Source organism: Erithacus rubecula, assembly GCF_903797595.1.
Source record: "Erithacus rubecula genome assembly, chromosome: 1".
NCBI classification, from domain to species: domain Eukaryota; kingdom Metazoa; phylum Chordata; class Aves; order Passeriformes; family Muscicapidae; genus Erithacus; species Erithacus rubecula.
The window spans coordinates 102963442-102981731 of NC_136658.1; the positions used below are offsets into that span (position 1 = coordinate 102963442).

At 39.0% G+C, this 18290-nt stretch overlaps 1 protein-coding gene across 9 annotated transcripts in view; it reads right to left on the bottom strand.

The window, feature by feature from the left end:
* DMD (dystrophin) overlaps positions 1 to 18290 on the bottom strand; it is a gene marked incomplete at its 3' end in the record, with an annotated part of 1131161 nt that overhangs the window by 1007577 nt on the left and 105294 nt on the right. For 6 of the 9 annotated variants that reach the window (XM_079310873.1, XM_079310886.1, XM_079310882.1 and 3 more), the window contains exon 1: positions 15206 to 15317. The exons of 2 other annotated variants lie outside the window; for them this stretch is intronic. In XM_079310873.1, the coding sequence (XP_079166999.1) occupies positions 15206 to 15302 (97 nt within the window). In that variant the 5' untranslated portion in view covers positions 15303 to 15317. Of the gene's footprint in view, positions 1 to 15205; positions 15440 to 18290 lie in introns of those variants that run through there. One more of the 9 variants, XM_079310887.1, reaches the window with a different exon arrangement.

The window sequence follows — 18290 nt, forward strand, 5'->3', positions numbered from 1 at the left end:
AAATCCTTAGGATGCAGCACATTTCATGAGTCTGCAGGCCTGGCAACATCACCATCCTCCTGTGCAACACAGCTAAACAGTTTGCAGTTCCAGATTTGGCTCCTTTGGAGCTGGCATGGCTCTCTTCACTGCACACTGTAGTTGTGCCCTAAAGCAGTGGAAAACATGGTCAGCCAGGGATCTTTCCTGCTAGGCTGCCATTCCTACTGCAGATTATTAGCACCATTCCTACAAGCATCTGCTCTCCTCCTGCTTTGAGTAGGAGAATACAAATAGCACCTTTGTCCCTGATTTCAATGGCAACAACCACGCAAAATGCAAGGCTCAGAAAAACTGGAGAGACACAGGGAGAAAACAAGAAAAGAACACGACTCTGCCTGGGGACACTGAAGGCTTCTGTGTACTTGTCAAAAGGCCAATCAAGATTAAAACCTTGAACAGTTCCTTGTCAAAAGCCAGAGTGCAATGTGTGGAGCTCTAGCAAAAGATTGAAAGGTGTGGTTTAGAGGGTTGAGTATATCCTTTAGTTCAGAGGATGCAAAAGTTAGAGCAAAAGCCAGATTGCAAACCTCCCTAGGTTTTGATTGCATTTAGCTTGTAGGAAATTGGCATCTCACTGCACCACTTTAGAAAAATGAAGGTGAAAAGAATAGACTTTAGGTAAACTTAGCAGAGATGAGCTATATTTTTTTGGTGTCAGTGCAACCTAAGTAAAAGCTGTACAAATTAGTAAGGCTCTGGCTAGTTTGTATTCACAGGGTCAGCAAAGGCATACAGAGTAGGCACAAGCAGCAGAGTTTCCAAATCTTGCTCCTCTCCCTCTTTAGCTCAATATTCTAGAGGGAAACAAGAACATATAGAAACAGATAGAATACACGCATGATTACAAATCACCTTTCAGAGGTAAGATTCTGACATAATATGAAATACAATTATCTCCTAAGAAGAGAGAATACTGGTGTATATACATAAGTATTTACATATCAGTGTTCTTTTATTTTCACCAGACTTCAAAATCTCCATTTAAGTCTTAACATGAAGTGTTAAGGTTTGTGCTGAGCTTTGAGCAACCTGATATAGTGGAAGATGTCTTTGTCCATAGCAGAGCAGTTGGAACTAGGTGATCTTTAAGGTCCATTTCAATCCAAAGCATGATTCTGCAAAAAAATTCTACTCTTCTAGCAAGTTTAGACAAGCTTCACAGGACTTCACCGACAGTAGGGAGAATAAATTCAGTAGGAAGGCTGTAAATCCATGCTCTTATGAGGAGATTGAGATAGTCTGACTTGCAGAGTGCTGGGGCTACATCACAGGAAAAGCAAAATGTTCTTTAAAAGCATCACAGCTGAAGTGGATAGTCACCTCTGGCTTCTGCTGCAGCAATGGCAATATGGCAAAGTGAAGCAAAAGCCCAGTGCCACAAGCCTCATTAGCATAACTAACAGCAGATTAAGCTGAGAGAATTTGACACAATGACCCACAGATTCCCCAGCTGTACTAAAAATTGCTACACAGAAATAGACAAGATGTGGGAAAAAAACCTCCAAAAAAGAAGGTCTTAGGGAACCTAAATCTAAAGAAAACTTATTTTTCTTTTTAAAAACTGCTCTTGGTAACTTGACAGTTCAGAATCAAATCACTACCTGTATGTGTAACAACATGCAGGACAGCTCAAAATAACACCCTGTGTTAGTGAAGAGCCAAAGATTGTGTTCAGTTAGAGCTGTCTGCTGGAGAGGGATAATTGTAGCCAGGCTGTCAGCAACTGTACTGAGAGCTGATGAGGAGGAGAAGGTGATTCAGTATGGAACAGAAATTACACAAATCTGAACTCAATCCAAGAGCTAAGGAATGACTAATTTTCACAATTATATTAATAACAAAGTGGGTAGGCTGTGGATACTGGTCAATTTTACAGAGCAGTAAATGCTACCACAGCTATTGAGTGTGGCTGGGAGGTGACCAAGACCACATGCACTGCTTATTTTTCAGTTTAAGCATATCTGACAGAAGAGTCAATGTGGTACACACAGTTCAAAGTGGCAGCAACATACCTGTCCTGTTTGCTTTGCATGGTTTGAATCTAATCCTGCACAACTTCTGTTAGGATGACAGTGGCATGCAAAACAGGTTGATGTGATGCATGAAATAGGTATGTCACTTTAGCTTTTATCTGAGAGCTTCAACAGCCAAACAATTTCTTTTACATCCCTGGAGGACAATATGCATTAAATTTAACATGAGTATTAACCACTGGCACCTTCAATCTTCAATATCACCTACAGTCCTCATAAAATACAGCATATAAAACAAATAAAAAAGAGTCAAAGTGCATGGAAAACGTAGCAAGTATTAAAAAGTAAAAATAAGAGGTGAAAAGAAAATAACATGAAAGACAAGAACACATCACTTTAAAAAATGATAAGCATTGATTAGCAAAATGAAAATATAAGATATTTATACAAAACTAAATAAAACTGATTTAATTTATACATTTTATAAAGAACATGAGACCATTAAAATAGTATGCTAAACAAACTCTTGAAAGAGAGCATTCATAAGGTTAAGAATGGTTCTCCTTTCTGTAGGAACTGCTTTTCAGGTTTCCCGTATGGAGAAGTAAGGAAGAAACATACTTAACCTGTAATAATCAATATAAAATTAGTTCACAGAGAAAAGTCGAGGTATTCCACCACTAATGCCTAAAAATCTCAGAGACAGAAGATGTAGGAAGTGAACTTGTATTTCTAACACGAAGTTAGGTCATGGTTAACTTGGGATGGGGGCTGCTCCTCTGTAAACCCCAATATTCCCTGTGCTTCCAAAGAGATCTGAACAGGGAGCACAGATTCCCAGTGATGAACCCTCAGACACCAAGCACGAGGTGCAGGGCTGCTTCACACAGGGCTGGGACACTGTCAGCACTCCCAGGCAGGTGCTGCACTGTGGAACAGCATCTCCCTGCCTGGGAACAGGGTTCTGTCAATATTCTTTCTCAGTCCAACTCCCCTCACAAAATCATGCTGCTTTTCTCCTGAATTACCAGGAATTTTCTCCTGGAGGACATGTAAATTCAGTGTTCAGAAACACAGAATAAAATACTCGAGTAGGTAAAAGAGAAACAATTAATTCTCCTAATTATTTTATTCAAGGTTTTTCACTCTCTGCCTATCCACTCTCCTGAGGGAGAAAAGCTCAATCACTCTCATGGTGTTTACTTTCCAGGGTTAACAGCATTTACTTTAATATTCAACTTCAGGCTTGATCTTAAATGACTGTAGATAGGTTACAAGGAAGCAAATATTTGAGGGCTCAAATAATATTTTTTTTTCCTTTGAGCTGAATGCATTCAGCATGAGAGAACCATGCTGCAAGTCACCTGAAATGCATGGAGAAAAACAAACATTTTCTAAATATAATCAAAAATGTGTTCTTTGGTGTGTTCTTTAGACCCAAATAAGTTTTCCCTCCTTCTGTACTCTTAAGGGACTCATTCTTCAACCAATGGTTACAGAAAGAAATAGTTCTTTAATTTTAGGTGTGTCTACCACACCCTTATTTCTTCTGCCAGGAAGGGAAAAAAAAATCACTGCTTCATATCTATTGTGGCTTAATGAAGAAGGTCTTTAAAGCCCTACTCTATTCTGAAATAGTTGTAGTAGTATTGATATTAGCAATCAAAATGTTCAATATTGCAACCTGGTAGGCAATACAGTATCAAAAACATGAAAAAACAAGCCAAAATTTAGGAAACTACAATAATGTAATTAGTGAAATTAATCCTGCTTCATGGATAGATGAGCTTTCTCTTGCTCAATTTAACGTTCTGTCATAACTCATCATATATCTCTTACATTGTTCTTGAGCAATGAAGCTCATTACTTACTATAAGGAATTGGACAATTCCAAACTACCTGCAAGCACTACCACCAAGACAAATTACTTACAGGTGCAAAGCAACATGCCAGAATGAAGAAAGAAACATCACAGATCTAACCTAAAAATGCATCTGCAATGAAGATTAACACTGCATTCCAGTAAAGGGTTGGGGTAATTTCATTTCTTTGGTTACAAGGAGAGAAAGTGCTGCCAGGCTTCCATAAGCTTCATGCTTTGAGTGAGCTCCAGGAGGAACAGATGAAGATGGGAACCTGACCCTTTCTAATCAGTTTGCTACCTCCTCCCCAAGTTCATTTCACTGGAGGTAGGAGAGATATCCAAGAAAAGCCAGATTTCCATGGGTGTCTCCCTGAACCCTAACATTCACCTTGATGTTTAAATCTGTTCTCTAACTTACCCATAAAGAAGCCAGAAATAACATTCACCTTACGAATTTTAACAAGTGGGCCAAAGCCACTACTAAGCTGCTGTACAATACAAAACTCAACAGATAAACAAAAATAAATTTAAAAAACTGCCTTGGCCCAAACAAAGGAATTGTAGCTCCTTACATTTCCAAGCCATCTACATGTACTTTGTGTTGTTAGGCCTCCAGAGGCCTACAAACTCAATAATTAAAATAAGGCTTTTCCTATTTTTAGTAAAATATTGGAAGAGGAACTGCCAAAGTTTTCCATGAAGAAACAAGACTGATGCTATCAGTTTGTCAGTGTCTGAAGCTCAGAGGGTCAACAAACAAAGCTCTTTAAATCTAAGTCACAGAGTTGAAATTAGTAATGAATAAAGTAAGATGGTCCCAAGGCAATGTCCCTCACATACTTTTTTTTGGTTGGTTGGTTGGTTGTTTTGTTTTTATGTTTAAGCAAGTTTGTCTTCAGATATCATCAGAAAAAGGTTTTTGCTGGATGGTCTAAAGTGGCTCCTGAACACCTCTGGACAGATTCCATCCCACCCCCTTCATTCTGCAAGGGTACAACATTCCTTTTACAGACAGCACTTTTACTGAACAGCTGCATTGGTTCAAATTTCAACCATGTTAGCAATGGCAGAAAAGGAGCCCACTCTCCAGAATATAACCTGTTACAGCTTCCAACATCCTGCCAAGGACATCCTGCTTTTCCCCCATCTGGCAGCAGCCCCATAAGACATTTCTTGACTCCTTCTCAACTTGAAGACACAGTGTGGTTTTCCTTCACTGATTATCTCAGAACGATGAAACAATTCAAATGCTGTAATAGCATTTTCTCCCCCAAACTCTGCTAGGAACAAGAGATATTATCTGTACAACCAGTGTGTTGTGAAATGCCACAGAGTCCTGTTCTAGTAGCACTTTTTTTTAAGGACAAAAACACTTCTGTGATTATTTTTATGGCATATCTTTTTAAATAAAGCTTTATTTCTCTTTTTTTTACCTTTTTAATTAATAGCCTGTCACAGCCACAGCACCATATCTCTTTCAGTTTTAAGTACTTAAAAGTGAGGAAGCATCCTAATAATTGGTTAAACTCAAGATTTGATTATATCTTATGAGTACAGCCAAGGAAAATCTTTGACACATGAAATCCCTCTCTAGCAGACAAAAACATTAGCAATGCAAGACACTCTTGATGTTGCTGAAAAACAATTCCTCATGCCCCTAATCTTAGCTCAGGTGTACACAGCAGTTTTAAAATAATAATGCTCTTTGCACAATGTATTTTCATTGTCTTTTCAGGGCAAGTTTGGGGCAAATACCAGAGCAGTGACTCTGCTTCAAATGGAGAGAGGTTTAATTTTACAAACTTTCTGTTTTACCAAGCATCAGCTGTGGTCCACACCCACACATTCTAATACCCGCTGTCCCTAAAAAGACCATCCTTGAGTCATTATGTCCTGTCAAAAACAAAAAAATTGGAATGCTCAGGTGGAATAATTCTGTTTAGCCTGTGGTGGGTTGACCTCTGTCAGGAGCCAGACACCCAGCCAGGCTCAACAGGACAGGTGTGAAAAACAGAATGCAAAATCTTGTGTCAACACACAGAGAGTAACTTATCAGCTATGTCATGGGTAAAACAAGACTCATCTTGGGGAAAAATAATGTAAATTATTGCAAATGAACTTAGAACGGGATGGCAAAAAGCAAAGACAAAATTTTGAAATAATACCTGCCCCTCATGTCCCTTCTTTTCCCAACTCCAGGCTCTTAATTCCCAACTCCTTCCACACCACTCTGACTCTGCAGGACAAAGGGTGATGGGCAATAGAGACTGTGCTCAGTCTCTCACAGCTCCTCTCTTCTGCTCCATCCTCTTCACATTTTTCCCCTGAGCCAGTCTGGATCCTCCCACAGGCTGCAGCCCTTCACTCCTCTGTAGGCTTTCTATGGCTGCAGCTTCCTCCAGGGCAGAGCCACCTGCTCTGGCATACTGTCCTCCAGGGACTGCCTGCTGGATTTTTGCTCCAGCACAGTCTCCAAGAGCTATGGGGGAATCTCTTCTCCAGCACTGGGAGCACCTCCTCCTATCCTGCTCTGACCTTGGTCTTCCCCCTGCTGTTTCACACTGTTTTCCCCTCAATTGGGGTAGGGCTGTGCTTTCCCCTTCTTTCCCCTTCCTTGAACAGGTTTTCCTGAGGCACCAGCAGCTTGGCTTGGGCTCAGCTGTGCCCTGTGGATGCCCTGGAGCTGGCTGGAAGCAGCTCTGTCAGGCAGAGGGCAGCCCCTGGCCTTTTCTCCTAGAGGCCACCTCTGCAGCCCCTTCTGGGGCCATCAGCCTTGCCACCTCAACCAAATACAGTCCCCAGGAAAGGGGCATCAGCACCAAAACCTCTGTGCACTCTTCTCTCCCACACCTCCATCCAGGGCAGTGCTGATGTGGGTGAAGCCAATGCTTCCATATCTGTGCTGGGGGCACAAAATCTAGCTTTTCCAGTCTTGCCAATGCAGCTCTGTCCAGCACTATCAGTAAGAGTTTATTTTCCCTTTAAGCTAACTGGAGGGAGCTGAGACCTAACAAGATCCCAGAGAACAAAATAAAACTGACAATTTCAGCACTGACACACCTCTCAGTAGTTTCTTGTGCTTTCTCATTTTTCTACAACTTCTGGGGCAAGGTGTTAAACCAGAAAACTATGCTGCAACAGAACCCAAACACCTTGTGTTTTCTCTCCTGAATTATAATAATGCTGTTTTGAGATGGTTGTTCACTCAGGTAAAAACTTATCTCCTGGCCTGGCAGACACCAACAAGTCACATGAAGCAACAGCAGAATTGACAGCATCTAAATTGACAGCACTGCATCTAATTGACTAGCTCATTTTTTCTGTCTTTCAATGCTGATGTTTCATCTCCCTCTCTCAGTTTCAGTGTTTCTATTGAAACACAGGCTGTGGAGGATTCCCAGTGACATACCTATCTCTGGCTCACACACAAGCTGCAATAAGGGCACCTCTGTTTCCATGGCATCTCAGAATCATCAATGGGTGGCTCATCTCTGCACAACACAATTTTCATTCAGTGTAAAATCCTTAAACTGAGTGAGCACCAAGAATGTCATAAAATGCAATCCCCTTTCTGCTTGGGGTATTTACAGCTTCACAGCTGGTCAAGGTTTGCAGTCATCATTCTGTGCCTGGTTTTCAGGACTCAAAGCAGACCCTTCACATTAATTACACATTGTTCCCTGGAGCAAAGTCACTTTTCTCTACAATTTCTCTCGTGCCAAATAGACTGATGTCACAAAATAGATAATAAAGCATCCACATTAAATAATAATAAATTAATAAGTGTTCTTCTCTTTAGGCTTAGGCAGATTTGCAAAATTGTGTGCTGCAACAGAGCTGCTTGGGCTGCTTCTTATTTGATGGGTCAGCCAGGTCATGCAGAATATCATAGTAAATACCATTTTCACTAAGGACTCATTAAGGAAAAATTCATTTGCTTGTTGCCAGAGGAATAACCCTAATTGGTTCCCTTCAGCAGCATACAGCTTCCCTACTGTTAGGGGGCTCTATCATCTGCACTAACACTTGTCTAAGGCTGATGGTTCAAAGTCACATTTAGGCCCACACAGTTCAATAAGCAGTGCCTGTAAGAAAAGTGTGGGGTTAGGTATTATGACAGACAATCAGGTATTAATGCTTAAAGATTTTTTACCTTGCTAAGAGAACTCATCAGGAAATAAAGAATATGTTCGCTGAAGGAAGAAAACCATATTTGATTTTTCACATTCTGAGGGCATTTGATGGTGCTACTTTTACCTGGCATAAGAAGCCAGAGTATGTAAAAAAAATTCAATTTTTGCTTCGTCATTACATGCTTAAATTAGTAGCCTGAAGGTCTCAAAACCCTCACTGCCTTAGAATTTGTTTGTTCTTTATTCAGGTAGCATCACAACTGATCACTTACCTAATCCTCATTATTTCTGAAGTTTTGAAAAATAACACAGCCTGGGAATAAATATAATTAGGGATTTATCAATATCTGTGACGTGCTTTTTGTTCTTGGCTTCTGCAGAAATATCTGAAGAGACACATGCATACAAAAATTTAATCACATTGGGCTGGAAATTTATTTTGCTGTTTTTGAAATGTTTTGCTGAGCACCAAATTCATTCATAAAATAAAAATCCCTTTTTCCTTTCAGTAGTCTAAAACAAGGCCACTGGGAAATGAGAATTCATTAATTTTCAGTAATTTTACTATTAGTTTGAGAGTTATCACAGACATTGAACTATAAACATCTAAAAGTTCTTGATAACCTTAACTTCCATCTTCAGTCACTGAATATTTCAATGGCACAAAACTATCTCACCAAAGCATCCAGTTTAAAAAATTGTTTCCATTATGACTCAGAAAACTATATATATATAAAATTTACCATAGACATGAAGTTTTTTAATACCTTTGCTTTTCTACCTTGTTATCAAACCTGATTCTGCCACAATTCAGGGCCTGCAATCATTACTGAAGAAAGCAGGTTGTGTATTTCACTGTTTGCAGTCTTTACCAACAGTCAATGAAAACCAGCCTGGGACTGCAAATTTAAAAGTCTTGGGTTTTGTTTTTGGTTGGTTTTTTTTTTTTCTGGTTTTTTTTTTTTTTTAATCTTTTTTCTTTTTAGTTAGATTGGTTTTTTTCAGGGTTTTTTCTTTGATTGTTTTTTTTAACAAAGCCCTTAATTTAAATTGATTAAACTTCAGCTTGCCCTTTGAAAAAATGGTCTTTATTCCAAGGGATATTAGTTAAATACAATTTTGGGACCATTACAGAGGAATTTCCATTGCAGATTATATTTTGTAGCAATAAGAAATTAAATATGAACATAATTTAAATTAATTTTATTACAAAAAATATAAAATTATTAATTTCTTCCCAGTACCTGTGCTTTATTTTTTGCAAAAGCAAGTGTGACCTCCATAATGGCTGTAAAAAATAACAGGCTAATCATACAAAGAAAGTCTCCAGAAAGCAGCATGTGGTGGTTTTATTTAGTGTGGCTTTTAAGTGTCAGGGAAATAGATCAATATAAGTGAAGAAAAGTGAATGCTAAAAATATTTAATGCCATGAAAAAATTCCTCATGCTCTTTATTTCTAATCATCAGGACACAAAAAGAGGTGAAAGTTAGACTAGATGTAGATTAAGAAAGCACAAGTTCCAAGTAGCTCAATCCTTGTTCAAATTTTGCATCAACTTTTTCTGATTTTTGGCTTTCCCCAGTTATGGCAGATATTGGGCAGGAGGGAATGGAGGGGAAGGAAAAAAAGAAAGAAAAAAAGAAGTCTTGTAAGCATTGGTCAAAACCAACCATATGTCCCCAACCACTTCAGTATCTTGTGCTTGTGTATCATCAATCAAGGCAGAGAACTGGTTGTGCAGGATCTTTAGGGAAATGTAAATGAAGGAAACACCTTGTAAAGAACAGCTTAGTAATGTAAAACACTAAAGCTGGGTAGCTTGAGGATACTAACAAAAAAAACCAAACTGTGTGACTGATCTTGATTTATTTTTTGGATTTTCCTTGTTTAGGACTATGATCTATTCTAAAGATAACAAAAGCCAAAGAAAATGCAGTGCAGCCAGAAGTTCCTGATTTTTATAAACAGGTGCATCTTGCACTCTGATTCTGATGCACAGATGCTCAGACCATAAAGAAAAATTTAGAAAGATGCAAGTGAAACTATCATTACTTCCCTTTTTTCATTGCTGGTAAATCCATGATTTCTCTTCTTTTACATTTCAGCTTTCCCTGGTTCATTAATACATCACTTGGTCTATCATGTTCAGGACATTTCTGGAAGGAACAAGTCTTGTGTTTGTATCCTCAGTTCTGCAGTGAATCTCATGGACATGTTGGAACTAGTGGGACAGAGCAGGAAAGATCCAACACCACTGGTACCTTGTAGTTTAAGAAATAACAGAATAGTTTGAACTGTAAGGGACTTTTTAAAGGTCATCTATACCAATCTCAACTAGATTGAGTTGCTCAGAGCATCCAACTCCACTGTTTCCAAGGATGGGCACCACCTTTCTGGAAAATTGTTTAATCCCTCTCATTTGCTTTTTTAATCTGAACTTTTTTTCCTTCATCTTATCCCCCTTCTCCTATCATGTAGCCTTGTAAAATGTCCCTCCTCAGCTTTCTTGTAAGTGTCCTTTATGTCCTGGAAGGCTTCTATGTGGCCTCCCAGAGCTTTCTTTTCTCCAGGCTGAACAACCCCAACTCTCTCAGCCTGTCCTTGTAGGAAAGGTGCTCCAACCCTCTGATCATCTTCACAGCCCCCCTCTGGACCCACTCCAGCAAGTTCATGTCTTTTTTTGTGTTGGGGGACCCACTCATGGACCCAATACTTCAGGTGGTATCTCCCAAGGGCAGAGTAGAGGGAGAGGTTAAAATTTATGATTTCAGGGATATGTGCTTTAATATTCTGTGGAAAAAACACAAACAAACAAACAAACAAAAAAAACTCCAAAAAAAAACAACTAACCAACTCACCAATTCAAACTCCCCCCCCACCCCAATCCTTTGCAAGGGGTAGAAAGAAAGGATACCCTTTAGCATTTATTATCAAATATGTCCCTCCCTAAATTGTTAGTAATTTTAATTCTGTTACACAGTGTGAATAACCAAATAAAAAACCTACAAAATGTGAACTCTGGGTTTTGAAGGACTTTATTAATGCATTTTGCTAAGATATGTCTTTGTATAATGTTATCTGGCAGTACATAACCAGATGCTCAGTAATACCCCTTGGACAATTTGACTTCCATATGTGCCTTTTCTTATGCTTTTCTTGCAAGGTAATTACCATTCATTCATCAAATGACTGTCTCATGGAAAACCCAAAGCCCTTTCATTCCTCTCCTTGTGTGCTATTTCCCCTCCTCCTGCCCTCTTCCTCATTCTAGTGGATTATTAAAAGGACAGATTTGACTGATAGAAAGAAGGAGTACATCTCTTTTCTTCTGGCTCAGCTTGTCATGACCCTTGCCCAAGATGGTCAGACATTTCCCCACACTGTGAGTACTTCTCAATTAAAATTTCAACCTTCTTCAGGAGGAACCACAAACTGAGTGAAGCAGCAGGTGAGCAGCAGCAGAAAGCCAAGAGCTGCCACAGTACACACATCTTCCTCTTGTCAGGAAGAAAATTCAGGAAGAGTCAGGATAAGTTCATTCAAAGTCCTGGGGTGCTGGTGGACAGAAAATGTACAGAAGCAGATGTGGATTTACTGACACCAGAACACATTTTAAAAAGTCATGTTTCTGGCTAAGATTATCTATTAAAAATAAATTTTACCTATAAAAATATTTTTTTTTAAATAAAATCATGACCTAGCCTCAATAGAATATTGAATGATTTGCAAAACTAATAAACTTTGTCTCCACCATAGCTGATCTCCTTCCATGCTTCTGCTGTTGAGCACAAACTGCACAGCTCATAAACAAAAAGGTCTCTTGGGGTTGACAATGCAGCACTGCTTCTTGCAAGGCTCCTCCAAAAATCACTAGGTCCATGCACAATTTGATTTTCTATTAACAGGACCATTCTAACCCTCGTGTCCCTACTAAAATTATAAGTTTCTATGAATAACACCCGAAAAGGTCAACCTCCAGTCTTCTAAACTTTGCTACTCCTGGAGTGTTAGGAGGCTGTCATTTCCCTCCTCCACAAGTTTTCCCCACTAACTTGAGCCTCTCCCTATCCTAATTCCCTTTTGCTCCTGTAGGAACAAGGCATTGACTGAACTTGCAAGTACTTCACCTAACTGAGGTTTTGCCATTGTTCTGCCAGACTTCCCCAGCCCATATCCTTAATCTCTGTTTTTACCTGTCATCTCACTCTTCTTATTTTCTGTTTTTCCCTCTTCAGTTCATGTAAGCAAGTATCAACATACACCGTGATTCTTATCTTCTCTTTGCAGAATTAATATATGTACCACACCTGAGGTACATATCTGTAAATCTGTGTGGAAGTAACTGTATTTTTCTTGTGTTGTCACACTATCTAGGACTACAGATTCCTTATCGTTGACTAGGATTAATAACCAGAATTATGTGAAGGAGCACATACAACCAGATTCCACCTCAGTCAATAAATAACCTTTCACAGTTTTCTTAATTTTGTTGGCCAACACATGAGTGACAACTCTCTGTGCCCTTGCACACCTTCTACAACACCCTCCCAAGAAGAGATTTGAAAACATGCATCCCACATCTAAATATAAAGTGAGAGATGTCAGCTCTATAAATTACTTCAGGAAGACAGAACGGAAGGAAGATTTAAATGTAAGGATGAGAGAAAATCTGTGTGCATCAGGCAAAGGATGTACAGATACACAACTGGATATCTGCATGCATCTATAGTAGAAACATCTGCTGGTTCTTAGTGCTGCTTCTCTCTTCCTATTTCCACTCATTTTCTTCCTAGCCCTCTTTATTGAATGTAGATGCTCTTTCCTTATTATTTTTTTCATATTTGCTTATAAGCTTCTAACACAACAAAAGGAATGTAAAATTAATATATGGTTTCCTCCACTCTCACTTTCTGTACACTTTCATGACTAAGTTTCAACTCAATTCTTAACATTTTAAATTGTTATTTTTAATAATAAGCATTATATACCAGGGCTTGCTCATTAGACAGGCCTGTTTTACTGTAGATCTATTTATAATCAATAGCTGGCTCCACCTAGTGTCCAATTAATTCATCAGTGAAAGAGAAAGCTAAAACCAAATACTAGAGAGAAAACAGAAACAAACTATAAAATCACTTGTCAGCTGGGTGATGGCCACAGACAGCATGAAGCTGCAATTACTGGTGTCACAGGGAAAAGCCATTTTAAGTAGTTACTGTGTGGTGATTGCCAGCCAGCACTCTGGAGACATGAAGAGACTAAGCAGGTTCAGGAGTATAAATATAATATATGCAATATAAAACAGTTTTACTGCTACCCTGAAAAGGAGAATGGGACTTAAGCTGTTTATAGGAATCACTTTGTCTATGGTTTCACTGTGATCAACAATGACAAATTATTGTTAAATTGAATTTAACTTCTATGGAATAGAATACCATTTTATTTTATTGTCATCAAAACTACAGAACTGTTTCTGGCTATTCATACCCCACAGTGATCTCTCTGTTAATGAGCACATCTCCCCTCCCAGCAGTTACAAAATCATTTAAAATGCCTCTTGTAGATGATCAAAACAGGGAAATGCTCAAACTAAATAACACTAGCTATTAGTTTTACTGATCTTTACATTCAAACTTTGCAAAGGCTGGTTCACTGCTGTGTATCTAGAAACGTCTATCTTTCTAAAACTGTTACATATTTACTCAGCAACATTCAGTCTTTAATAGCCTGATCCCTGTTGACCAGACAACACAGGGTACAGCCAACTAAGATAAAGTCAATAAAGTGAATATGCAGTTTGACAAGAGATTTCTTGATTATCACCTGTGAAAAAACTATATATCTAATAAAGAATGAAGTTTACTTAGAAGAAAGTGTTTTGTAAAGTAAAATAATCCAAGTAATTTAACATAATCATAGCCTGTGAGCTATCAAGCAGTGTTTGAGTGGTTGTTGAACCTTTGAATAGCAAGAAGAATGTTTCACATTTACAAAGCACTACTTTTACTTCTTTGATCGAGGGCAAGCCACTCTGATAGAGCTGAGGTTTGCTTTAAACCTGTTCCTATCACCTGTTCAGAGCTGCTTAGACATTTCACCCTAGTGGTGATAAAATATATTTCTATATGTACAATATACACTTAATGACAGTTCACCACCGTGGCAGAGAGGGAGAATATATCTGTTGTGTGGGGAGAGGTGGACCAGAGGAAGGATCAGGTATTAAGACAATACCTACACCAAAGGAAACACCTGTAAATTTTCTCAAACTCAGTTTGAGAAATACTCAGTGAAAAGTTATGTTTGTGACCCATCTGAAGTACTCACAGCAAAATTCAGTTATATGAAAACCTCACAGTGCAACACAGAACATAAATAAAATGCACACAGAAATGCTCTCTAATATTTAAAAAATAAGAGAATACTCAAGTTCTCAACAGTTAAGCAGCTACTGTCATTTCTCATTAACAGCTTTCAAAATTCTGTCTGAAACAAGTTGATACAGAGAAATTAAGAACAGTAATCAAGCGAGAAATGATAGACCAGCTGGGTAGGCATCAAGTTGGCAAAACGTGAATACAGTTCAATAGCTGAAACAGATGCTGGAGTGGTTGAGAAACCCTGTAGGAGATATTAATGTCTTTTCTTTATATAATGCTGAACAACCGGATAAATGTCAAGAGCTAAAAACTGATGGGGAATAAAACCTGTCGTAAAAACTAACTGTAAAAAGCAGAGACATGCAATAATATCTTTTCATTATACCAGAGCATTCAGTACATGCATCTTAATTTCCTTAGAATTTTTCAATATGCCAATATATCAATCAGAGCTTGCTAGTGAATCAGAGGAAGCTTTTCCCAATCTTGTTTAACATTTGTTTGTTTCTATCTACCTGAAGCTTCAGAGGGAGAGAGACTTAGCAAATACTTTATTCTTCAGTCTCATCCTAACAGAACACTCTCTTTCAAGCAAGCAATTCCCCGAGCTTGGAGGCGAGCAGGAAAGAAAGAGTAACACGAACATAAATGAAACTGCAAAATCCATTTTGCACGAGGAATTTTGTTTTCAGAGTTTCAAGATCTCAACAACAAATCCTCTGCCATCAGCGACAGCTCATTCTAGCATATGCTTTGTCATGGTCAGTTTCTAATTACATTCATAATGATGCAATAGCTTTGATAATCCTACCTTCCATGCCAGCTGCTTTTCTTGTCACTCCATCATGCCAATAAGTTGGCTGCCGTAACAAATCAAGATAGTGCAAAACAGCATCTTTCCCCTGCATCTGTCATCTTCCTGAAAGCATTCTATTACTGCCGACTGCTGGGAACCAGAAAGTCTATTTGAATTCCAGCAGCTCCCCTTTCGCATGATTCAAGTTAGGTTAGGTGGGCATGCCTAACATGATTCTCTCCATCATTTATTATGCAGCTGCTACACCGTCGGTGTGGTAACCACTCTGACTTTATCTGATACGTCAGTCTTGCAAACCTCTACCTCCGTGCAAGCCCACGAGCCACAGAAGCATCTTGCATTTAATGAGCATTCTCCCTGCCTAAAGAGAGTGCATCTGTAAATCTGTTTCAAATCCTGCTGCTTGTATTGTCCTCTAAGGCTGATGCAAATGTTTGAAGATTTCTTTTTTATTATTCTTGCGGATTTTTTTTTTCTCTTCAGAAAGCTCTTCGTGCACGCTTGAATTATTCACGCTTCAGCTAAACGTTTGCTGATTTGTGTCCAAGCAAACGGCACCTTCCCGTTGAAACTCTCTGCTCAAAAGCTACTTCTGAATAACAGTGCTGTGCGTTCAGGCTCTCAACTCTGTTTCATTTTGAACATGGCTTTTATAGCTACACCTCGACAAATGCATTTAGTTCTTTTCATGCAATGAATGGTTGTCTAATGAGGGAGCTGTACATTTTTAAGCAATTTATCTAAGCCTATCTGTAGGTGACACTTGCTTTTTGTGCTTTATACATTTTAACAGTAAGTGGATAGCTTTGTTACAGCATCTTGCTATTCTTAAAGTGGTAAGAACACCACCATAAGCTGCTTTTCGTCAGCCTGTGGAGGACACTTTCAAATGACAGAGTTTGCTTAACTGCTTCTGAGTATCATGAATTAAAGGGATAGGGTTGTTTTGTTGTCTTTCTATTTATATTTTATGTTGAGTGGGGGAAAAACATGCTTGCGTCAGTGATTTCAAAAGCATATTAATAGAAATTGACATCTACACATCAATCATCCTCCAAGTCAAATTAGCTGCATCTCCTCCCACCCCTTCTGCCTGCAGTTCAGAGTCAAGGCATTTCATCTTTAATGTGTCTGGTTGCTCATAAGCTGAATAAACAACCCCAGCCCCACAGTGGAAAGTTTGAATTGTCTGTGAGAGAAAAAAGGGACAATTCAATAAAGGCAACAGCCTGGCTTAAACCTGACAGTTAAGTGAAGTAGTGAGGGAGAGCAAGGACTATCACTGGAGTAATACCTCCTTCCTCAGCCTTTGCACAATGGCAAAGGAGGAGAGAAGAAGGGGAAAAAGGCAGAGACCCCCAGGAAAGCTTTTCCTTGCTGCAGCTGCGAGCTCAGCATCTCTCACCAGTGCTCATATTCCCAGCTCAAAACACTCAGGCTTTTACTAAAGTCTCACTTCTTTAGTCAGATTATAAGTGTTGAACTTTTCTCTGGTTTGCAATTCCTCCTTACCTTGATAGTCCCTTCCTCCCCCACAATTTTCTAATCTCAGTTAAACTCTTCAAGGTCTTGGTTATGAAAAACAAGCCTAAAAACATGAGCTCACAGAAAGTAAATGGTCAGGGGGACAGGGAGAAACAAACAAAATCCAAACCAAAAAACGTAAATCCCAAAAGCAAACCAGGAAACAAAGTATGAGGAGTTTCCTGTTTTGAAAAACAAGTAGAAATAAAAAATCAGGACTCCCACAGGGGTGTTTCCAGTGGGTGCTCCCTGCACAGCACTCAGCAGGGACTCTGGGCAGAGGGGCAGGTTTTGCTGCTGGGCTGCTGAACATGAGAGAGCTCCCAGCCCTTGTGGGAGGATCTGACTCCCTGCTCTCGCCCACATCCAAATGGCACAGCTGACACCTGAACAGCTAACATAGCATGGCGCCGTTTCTATATGTGATACTGTATTTATTCCTAGCATGCTGCCAGAAAATGCCTTTTTAGAGATTTCATGTAAATAAAGTAGAATTACTACATCTGTTCCTCTGTCTGTAGCAGTACATATCAACAAGCTAATTTTGCATTCAAGGCAACAGAGATAGTCCTATCATATAGTTGCAAAGTGCACAACTATAAAGCGCCCATCTGAAAATACTGTCAGCTCCTTTTTGTTCACAGTTCAAGTCATTTCTGAAGTGAAACAAACCAGGCAATGAATGAGGACTGACTTTGAAGTCGCCATCAATTCCAAGTACATAAAAGGATATTCTTAATATTTCACACTTCTAGCTGCATTGCAATTTCTAAATCATGGACACAGCAAGAAGGAATTTACACGGTATTTCACGACAGATGAGTTTGAGCATATAGATCATATAGCTTGTATTTGCAGGGAAGATCTAAAATACCCAAGAACTTAATATAGACAATTTCTAATTCAATGAATTTTAAGATGTGCCAGATTATAGATGAAAATATCCAGAAAAACATTTCATATGTTAGTAAGACATATAATAATGAAAAGAGAATGGGAGCATCTCATGTGGCTAAATATACTTTACCAGAATCCTATCCCACCAGATATCTCAGAATTACAAATGGGAGAGGCAGAAATGAGGGAATGATGGAAAGTATTTCCAGACAAATAAGCATGGCATTATAGGGAGGTGCAACTGTGGTTTATCATTCAGTATTACAGCCCTGCCACACAGCACACAGTGGATGAGATATAGTTTAGCCACACAGATATTCCCAGACAGATCATGTCTATGGGGAGTAGCCATTTTTGTTCTGGGAAAAAAAAAGAATACACCCTCAAAATATTTTAAATTACTTTTTTTGGTGGAGAAAGAAACTGAAATACACCAGTGTTTGTATCTTTTGTGTGCACTAGCTGTATAGAAAAACAGCCCAGAGACAAATGGAGAATCTGGGAGGAGAAACCAGTATCAGTCATTCTGTCCACATCCTAATAGGCCAGATTAATAGCTGGCTTTTGTCTCTAGCTTTTTCTGCATTTTTCTGCAAAAACAACAGCCGTGGTTTCTGCATATTGTAAGTGGATTCAGCATCTGCATAGATATAATTAT